The sequence below is a fragment of the Nomascus leucogenys genome, chromosome 4 (genome assembly GCF_006542625.1).
Source record: "Nomascus leucogenys isolate Asia chromosome 4, Asia_NLE_v1, whole genome shotgun sequence".
NCBI classification, from domain to species: domain Eukaryota; kingdom Metazoa; phylum Chordata; class Mammalia; order Primates; family Hylobatidae; genus Nomascus; species Nomascus leucogenys.
The window spans coordinates 87072577-87081506 of NC_044384.1; the positions used below are offsets into that span (position 1 = coordinate 87072577).

Sequence of the window (8930 nt, forward strand, 5' to 3'; positions counted from 1 at the left end):
AGCCCCAAAGTACCTCATTTTTCTTTTTTCTTTTCTTTAGTTTAATTTAATTTAATTTTTTTGTTTTGTTTTGAGACAGTATCTCGCTCTGTCGGCTAGCCTGGAGTGCAGTGGCACGAACACGGCCCACTGCAGCCTCGAACTCCTGGGCTCAAGGGATCCTCTTGCCTCGGCCTCCCAAAGTGGTGGGGTTACAGGCATGAGCCACCGCGCCTGGCGTTAAAGTACCTCATTTCTATCATTCATCGATTATTCTCTAATATTCATTGGGCACAAGTATGACTCATTTCCGACCCCGCAATGGGCTCTCTTGGTCTCCTTCTCCACCTTTCTTTCCCTCTTCCTCTTTTTATTTTTTGAAAGAGGAAGATCCAGGATGCAAGAGTCCCGACAATCATACTAGATATGCGAAAGAGAAAAAGCCGGAAGAAAATACACAAAAATCATAACACTTTGAGGGTGTGGCTTACGGGTGGTTTTTTTTTTTTTTAATTTTCCTAACTCTGCAATGCTGTTATATTCCATCCACAACTTCAAACAAAGTGCCACACGGCCGCAGTCCCAATCAATTCAATGACAATTGTTAGGGACGTCCTCGTCCCGCCCGGCCCGCGGACTCCGGCCCTGCCTCTTTGACAGGCCGGGGTCCAGCCCCAAGACATTCCCAGGCTCCGCCCCCGAGCAGACGCGCGCTCAGCCGCAGCGCAGAGAACCAATCATCATCCGTTTCCACGCTCAGTCCCTTTTGGCTTCTGCCCTCAACCAAAATGGCGCTAGCTCGGAAGCTGCCGAGGTGCTAGGAGTTGCCGAAGCAAGTCCGGAAGCTACCGAGCGAGTCCGGAAGTTGCCGAAAGGGAGCAGCGGGGAAGGAGGATGGCGGATATCATCGCAAGACTCCGGGAGGACGGGATCCAAAAACGTGTGATACAGGAAGGCCGAGGAGAGCTCCCGAACTTTCAGGATGGGACCAAGGTTCGTGTCTACCCTACCCTTCTCCCCCTCTGCGGCGTGGTGCGCATGCGAGGCGGGAGGAGGCCTTAGGCGAGAGGCTGCGCATGCCCAGAGGGCAGCGTCCACTGACCCTACCGCTCACATGCAGAACTCGACGCTGATTGGGCTGAATTTAAGTAGGGGGTGAATTCGGGCCTGTGTGCCCCGCCCCCTGGCTCGGCCTTGTAGCAGCATTGGTGGGGGAGGCCGTCAGTCATCACAAGCGGGTTGGGGTTGGGGATTGATCTCAGTGCTTGGGCAGACCCCACGCTGGAGGAAACCCAGGGCCGGGAGTGGTCCTAGGGTATCTGGGTTTCAAGGCTCAGGGTCATGATCCTTTGTAGATGGAAGGGCCTTCTGAAAACACTTAGACCAACTGCCACTGTTTAGAGTGGAAAACCGAGGCCCTGGGATGTGCAAAGCCGGAGAACGGGCCCAGAGGTCAGGTCTCCCAGACAGGGACTCTTTAGCAGTCTTCCTGCTGCACTAGTGGCTTGTTTGGGACAGATGAGGGCTGGGAAGTAAAGAACCTCCCACTTTTCTCCTTTTTGCCAGGCCCCCAGATCCAGCCCCTCTGCCCCCTTCTCCCCCAACCTACAACTCCAGGCCTCCCTGCTTCTCCTGCAGTTGCCTCCTCCCGGAGTGCTTTTCCCAGCTGCCACTTGTTTGCAGAGTAGGGAACCTCCCAGGGGCAGCCCCTGTGCCCAGCAGAGCAGTCGGGCAGGACATGCACATTGAGCAAATGAGCACATGCCCCCTGGCCAGCACCGTGCCGAATCGAGCAGCTAAGGATCCTAGCCCAGTGCAGTGTAAGTGCTCTGAGAGCAGAGGGGAGCTGCATGGCTGGAGTGATCCGCTGTATGAAAAGAGATCTTCTCTAAGAAGAGACAGGGTGTGTGGTGTGGGTTCATGCCCCCATGTGCTGGGGGGTTGGTGACATTGGAAGAAGGGGCTGGCAAGGGAGATCCTGGATGGAACAGACACCAGGAGAGATGTGAACAATGGCACCCCAAGATCAGGAACAGGCGGTGTTAAATAACCAATCGCCAGCACTGATTGAGTGCTCACTATTCGAGCATTGTGCTACATGCTTCACACGTTTATTTCCTACAATGTGAGATAGGTACTGTTGTTGATTCCGTTTTACCGATGTGGAAACTGACTTCAGAGATGCAGCATGGTGCGGCAGTTAAGAGCGTGGGCTCCTCTAACCATATCCTGTCGAGGGTTCAATCTTCAAACCTCTTTTCTTTGCACCCACCCCCAGTGTTATCTCTAAGAACTCTCCCTGGCCGGATTACTCCCAGATGCAGCTCTCCAGTCATTACCTGTCTCTTAAACCTGATATACAGCTCCCTACTCACCATCTCCACCTGGAAGCCTGGTTGGCAACTCACACTTAACCTGCTCCACCCGAGGCTTCTCCGTGTCAGTTAGGGGAACCAACAAACTTCTCGTTGTTCAGGGCAAAAACTTTAGTGTCTCTGTGGTCCTCCCAGTCTCACATCCCACATCACATCCTTAATATCCAGCCAGGATCTTGAGTTCTCACCACTTCTGCCATCACTGCTTGGGTCCAGGCCATCCTCATCTCCGGCCTGGGTTACTGCAGCGACCTCTAACTCTCCTCCTGCCTTTTTTGTCCCTCTGTGGTCTGTTCTCGTCCCAGCAGCCGAACCCATGCCAGATTCAATTTCTTTTTTGGTTGGAGCCACTCAGTGGCTTCCATCACAGAGTAAAAAACAGAGGCCTCACTATAGCCTACAGGCCCTGTGAGGTCCACCCCTACTGACCTGGGTGAGCTCCCCTGCTGACCCCATGGTGTACCCCGCCCCCTCCTTCACTCTGCTCTGCCACACTGGCCTTGCTGCTCTTGAACACATCATGCGTTTGTAACGGGAAGTTCCCTTGTCTCCCTTGCAGGGCGTGCAATGGGGGGGTGGCTCGATTCTTCAGTGCCCCGCTGCTCAAACCTCTGGGGAAGCATACAGATGGGCAGGATGTGGGGCCCCGACCTCATGGCAGTGTCTAGGGATGAATGTTTACAGCTCCGTGTGTTCTAGGGTGCTCTTTTAGTTTGTCTATAGGTGGCTCGTGTTAACCAGCTCAATTAGACCCTCTTCCTTTTCACAAGGACAGAGGGCTTTCTGTAGCCTGGGGTTTCTTGCCTTGATGTACTGGAGTACTGGAGAATTAGATCACGCGTGGGCTTGGAGAATGATTGCAAATTTTTTTTTTTTTTTCTGAGACGGAGTTTCGCTGTTGTTGCCCAGGCTGGAGTGCAATGGCGCAATCTTAGCTCACTGCAACCTCTGCCTCCCAGGTTCAAGCAATTCTCCTGCCTCAGCCTCCCAAGTAGCTGAGATTACATGTGCCCGACACCAGGCCCGGCTAATTTTTTAAAATGTTTTTAGTAGAGATGGGCTTTTACCATGTTGGCCAAGCTGGTTTCAGACATTTTCTTTTTTCTTTTTTTTTTTTTTTTGAGACAGAGTCTTGCGCTATTGCCCAAGCCGGAGTGCAGTGGCATTATCTCGGTTCACTGCAATCTCCACCTTCTGGGTTCAAGTGATTCTCCTGCCTCAGCCTCCCAAGTAGCTGGGATTACAGGCACCCGCCACCGTGGCCAGCTAATTTTTGTATTTTTAGTAGAGACGAGGTTTTGCCACGTTGGCCAGGCTGGTCTCGAACTCCTGACCTCAGGTGATCCACCCGCCTTGGAGATGGTCTTCCTCTGGGGTTGGGCCACTTGGTGGCCCCAGCTCTCCTCTGACTGCCCCAGCCAAACTCCGCCTCTTCCTGCCAGTTGATGACCTGCCAGCGTGCAGGTGCCTGTCAGTGTGATCTTCTGGTGCTTGCTCCCCTGACAGCCTCTCAATGACCAGGAGCTCGTGTCGTCTTCTGCTGATGGGTTCCTCTGACATCTGGTTGCCTGTGTGTCTGCCCGCTAGGGTGTTGGGTTTTTATAGGCACAGGATAGGGGTGTGGCAGGCCAGGGTGGTCTTGGGAAATGCAACATTTGGGCAAGAAATGCCTGTTCTCACCTAGGTCCGTGGTTGTGGAGCCCTACCCAGGGACCACACTCTCCTTTACCCAGCACTTCCCTTCTCCCCTTCCATATTATTTAACAAGACCATGCTCCTCCCTTCCCAGCACTTCCACATCACATTGTCCCACTGCAAGGCTTTTTACACGTGCTGTTCTTTTGGCCTAGAAAGTTCCTATCCCAGGGTCCACTTGGCTTGCTTTCTTCCCTACTCCCCCAACCCCCACTCTGTTTAATCCAGCCCCAACCCCCTTGCCCTGCTGTTTCCCAAGCACGTGGCTTCACCTGCCATGACATATTGTTTTGTTTGATGCCCATCTCCTCCCTCTAGAAGCGCCACGTGAGCTCCAGGGGGGCAGGGACTTTTTTGTGTTTTGCTTGCTGCCATGTTCTGGTGTCTAGCACAGAGCTTGGGCACATAGTAGGTGCTTAGTAAATATGTGTTGAGGAATGACTGGAGTCAGACTGCTTGGACTCTTGTTCCCACTCAGCCACCCACTAGCCATGTGGCTTGGGCCTATTCCTCCCCTCCTTGTGACTTTGTTTTCTCACAAGCGTGGGAGGATAAAGCCAGGTATAAGGTCAGGTGGTGTCCCCGGGGAAGCCCCGTCCCTTATGCCGTCTACAGGCCGGGGACTGGACTTCTCCTTGGGGGTCAGGGTGAGGGTTTGTGCCTTTGCCTGACCTCGCATGTGGCCCACAGGCCACGTTCCACTACCGGACGCTGCACAGTGACGACGAGGGCACCGTGCTGGACGACAGCCGGGCTCGTGGCAAGCCCATGGAGCTCATCATTGGCAAGAAGTTCAAGCTGCCCGTGTGGGAGACCATCGTGTGCACCATGCGAGAAGGGGAGATTGCCCAGTTCCTCTGTGACATCAAGGTGTCTGTCCTGTACCTGTCTGCAGTGGCTGTCCAGCCAAGCCCTATTTCCTATCCCCAGGGCTCTTCCTCCCTCCACCCTCTGCTAGACTGCCACCCACTCTTTCGTTTTTTTTTTTTTTTTGAGATGGAGTCTTGCTCTGTCGCCCAGGCTGGAGTGCAGTGGTACGATCTCAGCTCACTGCACCCTCCACCTCCTGGGTTCAAGCAATTCTCCTGCCTCAGCCTCCTGAGTAGCTGGGATTACAAACACCCGCCATGATGCCCAGCTAATTTTTGTATTTTTAGTAGAGACAGGGTTTCACCATGTTGGCCAGGCTGGTCTTGAACTCCTGACCTCAGGTGATCCACCCGCCTTGGCCTCCCAAAGTGCTGAGATTACAGGTGTGTGCCACCGCACTCGGCCCACCCACTCTTTCCAGACCATCACACCAGCCTGCGGATGGCGTCCTGGCCTCCATTCCGCCTTCCCCTATTAGCCAGACTGAGGCCAGGGGACTCGTTCTCAAATGCAAACGAGCTGTACATCCCTTTGTTTCAAACCTCGATGGCTTTTGGTCACTGTCAGGATAGAGCATGGTGGGTCCTCACTTTATGTTGCCGATACATTCTTGGAAACGGTGACCAAGAGAAAAAACATACATCAGGTGTTCAGCCACTGTCATTTCTCTCAGCAAAATTTTGTTAAAACATTGATGAGAAGAAAAATTGGTTTCGTTATGTATTGTTTTGCCTACAGTCACAGTTTCCAAGAACCTACTTAGGACATTAAGTGAGGACTTAAACTGTATGAGCTATAGCTGCTCACATAGCTTTTTGGGGGCTGGCCCCTGCCGTCTCACCCTCTTACTCAACCTCCCTGCTTTTCCTTTCCATTCTGCTTCTTAGCCAAGATCTTCCCTCTTCCTTCAAAGCTTATTCCTGGGTCACCACCTCTAGGAAGCCCTCCGTGACTGCTAGTGGCCCACATTTGGGTCCTCCAGCCCTCATGCCCTGCATGGCCAGGATCTGCTCTTCTGCCTTGTCCTAGGCTATTGCAGAGCAGGGATCTGGCCTGTTTACTTCTAGCTTTGGGATGCCCAGCATGAGCCAGTCCAGAGCCAAGACTCAGGAAATGCCCGCTGATGGCAGCCCGGCAGTCAGCCCCTGTCCAGACAACAGGGCAGTGGCAGGAGTGGGGAGGACCCGGGTGGGAGGAATCTGGTTATCTGGTTCCCACCAGCCTAGCAGCTTTGCCAAGCAAGAGATTAGAGGCTAGGTCCCCTATGCCTGTCTCCCTGCGGGTTTTTTTTTTTTTTTTTGGACTAAGTCTCACTCTGTTGCCCAGGCTGGAGTGCAGTGGCGCGATCTTGGCTCACTGCAACCACCATCTCCTGGGTTCAAGTGATTCTCTGCCTTAGCTGCCTGAGTAGCTGGGATTACAGGCGCCTGCCATCATGCCTGGCTAATTTTTGTATTTTAACAGAGACGGGGTTTCACCATGTTGGTCAGGCTAGTCTTGAACTCCTGACCTCAGGTGATCCTCCCGCCTTGGCCTCCCAAAGTGCTAGGATTACAGGCGTGAGCCACCACATCCGGCCTCCCTGAGGGTTTTGAAGTGGCTGGCCTGGGCCTGGCTCTGAGGTAGGCCCTCAGTGGGGTGTGGGTGGGACAGGAGAAGGAGGAGCTGCTGGGAACAGAATGTAGGGGAGGCCCCAGTACTTTGCATAGTCCAGCTTGTGGGCCTTATCCTCCTGAGGGAGAGGAGGTAAGAATTCTACTGGGCCTGTAAGGACCAGGGAGATGGGGTAGGCATGTGTCTGTGGTGGGGGTGAGGATGGGAGTAGGTGCTCTATTTGGTGGCCAGAGAATGTGGCAGAAGCTGGGGCTTCACCAGGAGAGAGGGCTGAGCCACTGGAGGAGTCCTGAGTTAAAAGCCTCCTGTGCTTAAATGGAGTAGGGGCCCAGTTGTCACTCTCTGGGCCTTGGTGTTTGTTCTCAGATGGTGGTGGGGAAGGGGGCTGGGCCTTGTGGACCCGGTGACCAGCCAGCTCACAGTGACAGAGCCCCTGGTGCCCTTGCCTTCCTGCAGCATGTGGTCCTGTACCCACTGGTGGCCAAGAGTCTCCGCAACATCGCGGCGGGCAAGGACCCCCTGGAGGGCCAGCGGCACTGCTGCGGTGTTGCACAGATGCATGAACACAGCTCCCTGGGCCATGCCGACCTGGACGCCCTGCAGCAGAACCCCCAGCCCCTCATTTTCCACATGGAGATGCTGAAGGTGAGGGGCCGCCGAGCCTGGCCTCACCAGGCCCCCACTGCGCGGCCTCAGGGCGGCGCTGGCCTGTCCGCCCAGAGGTGGTGGGATCTGCAGGTGGACTGCTGGGGGAGCGGACAGGGACAAGAAAACCTGTGCAGGACCCTTGGCAGTACCCTGGGTCTCCTTTCCTCCTCCTTCACGTCTCAAATGTCACCTCTTCCAGGAAGCCGGCCCTGCCCACCCGGACTCCTCATTCTCTATCTCGGAGCAGCTCATTTCCTTTCTAGCCTCTGCCGCACCTTGAAGTCCCTGGAATTTATGTATTTCCTTGTCCATTTAGGGAACCTGCCATGGAGCATGATCTCTGCGAGGGCAGGGCTTTTCACCATCTTGTTCACTGTTCTGTTCTTAGCACTTGGCACAGTGCTGGGCACACAGGAGATGTGACATCGATGTTTGTTTAATGCTTTTTGAGTGACAAGCAGCTCTGCTGCTGGTGTGTGATGTCTGGGGGCCCAGCCAGCCCAGATGTGGGTCAGGTCTGCCGCTGATGCAGCTGTGGTGTCCCCGAGCCCCGCTGTGAAATGCCCCATGCCCTGCAGGTGGAGAGCCCTGGCACGTACCAGCAGGACCCATGGGCCATGACGGACGAAGAGAAGGCAAAGGCAGTGCCACTTATCCACCAGGAGGGCAACCGGTTGTACCGCGAGGGGCATGTGAAGGAGGCTGCTGCCAAGTACTACGATGCCATTGCCTGCCTCAAGAACCTGCAGATGAAGGTGCTGCCCGGAGGCTGACGGGGAGGATGGAGGGGGGTGTGGAGCCAGGGGGCCCAGGTCTACAGCTTCTCCCCACTCCCTGCCCCCAATGCTCCCAGGAACAGCCTGGGTCCCCTGAATGGATCCAGCTGGACCAGCAGATCACGCCACTGCTGCTCAACTACTGCCAGTGCAAGCTGGTGGCCGAGGAGTACTATGAGGTGCTGGACCACTGCTCTTCCATCCTCAACAAGTACGACGGTGAGCACCGGGCCCTGGGCTGCCGGGGGCTGCGAGTGGTCAGAGAGTGGCCTTTCTCCTGTCACTGCTGGGGTCAAGACCTAGCCTTTCACACCCCCCATTCTGAGCTCCCACGGGGGCCTGACTAAATGCCTCTACTTGGCAGGGCCGTGGGCCGCATTGTGCCAATGAAGCATGAATGGTGTGTTGGGGGTGGGGTGGCATCCTCAGGTCAGGGAGGGCTCTCTCTCCCCTGTGGGCCCATGGTGCCAGGAGATGTGAGGGCAGGCAGCTGGCCAGGATCCCCCCTCATGCCCTTGCATGCCCACTGCCCACTGCTCACTGGCCTCCCCTGCAGACAACGTCAAGGCCTACTTCAAGCGGGGCAAGGCCCACGCGGCTGTGTGGAATGCCCAGGAGGCCCAGGCTGACTTTGCCAAAGTGCTGGAGCTGGACCCAGCCCTGGCGCCTGTGGTGAGCCGAGAGCTGCGGGCCCTGGAGGCACGGATCCGGCAGAAGGACGAAGAGGACAAAGCCCGGTTCCGGGGAATCTTCTCCCATTGACAGGAGCACTTGGCCCTGCCTTATCTGCCAAGCCCACTGCTGCAGCTGCCAGCCCTCCTGCCCCTGCTACGTCATGCTTCTGTGTATATAAAGGCCTTTATTTATCTCTCTGAGTCTGCTGAGCTGGTCCACTGGGAGAGCCGGGTCATCACCTGGCATTCCTGGTACTTGGGTGGCTGTTGGGAGGCAAAGAATCAGGGTTCAAATCCTA

At 55.4% G+C, this 8930-nt stretch overlaps 1 protein-coding gene across 2 annotated transcripts; it reads left to right on the top strand.

Moving 5' to 3' along the window:
* Positions 1 to 740: 740 nt before the first annotated feature.
* Positions 741 to 8829, top strand: AIP (aryl hydrocarbon receptor interacting protein). 2 transcript variants are annotated; one of them, XM_012495964.2, is made up of 6 exons: positions 741 to 972; positions 4740 to 4919; positions 6990 to 7178; positions 7760 to 7936; positions 8035 to 8176; positions 8514 to 8829. In XM_012495964.2, the coding sequence occupies exons 1-6, from the start codon at positions 874 to 876 to the stop codon at positions 8717 to 8719; spliced, it is 993 nt and encodes a 330-aa protein (XP_012351418.2). In that variant the 5' UTR covers positions 741 to 873; the 3' UTR covers positions 8720 to 8829. The 2 variants fall into 2 exon arrangements, with proteins under 2 accessions (XP_012351418.2, XP_003273987.3); XM_003273939.4 differs by having other exon boundaries at positions 8035 to 8168.
* Positions 8830 to 8930: the final 101 nt, after the last annotated feature.

Excerpts from the sequence above, each read along its gene's own strand:
- AIP (XM_012495964.2), top strand. The coding sequence starts at position 874 with ATGGCGGATATCATCGCAAGACTCCGGGAGGACGGGATCCAAAAACGT. Across the intron at positions 7,179-7,759 it reads TCCACATGGAGATGCTGAAG|GTGGAGAGCCCTGGCACGTA; the intron begins GTGAGGGGCCGC and ends CATGCCCTGCAG. Across the intron at positions 7,937-8,034 it reads TCAAGAACCTGCAGATGAAG|GAACAGCCTGGGTCCCCTGA; the intron begins GTGCTGCCCGGA and ends CAATGCTCCCAG.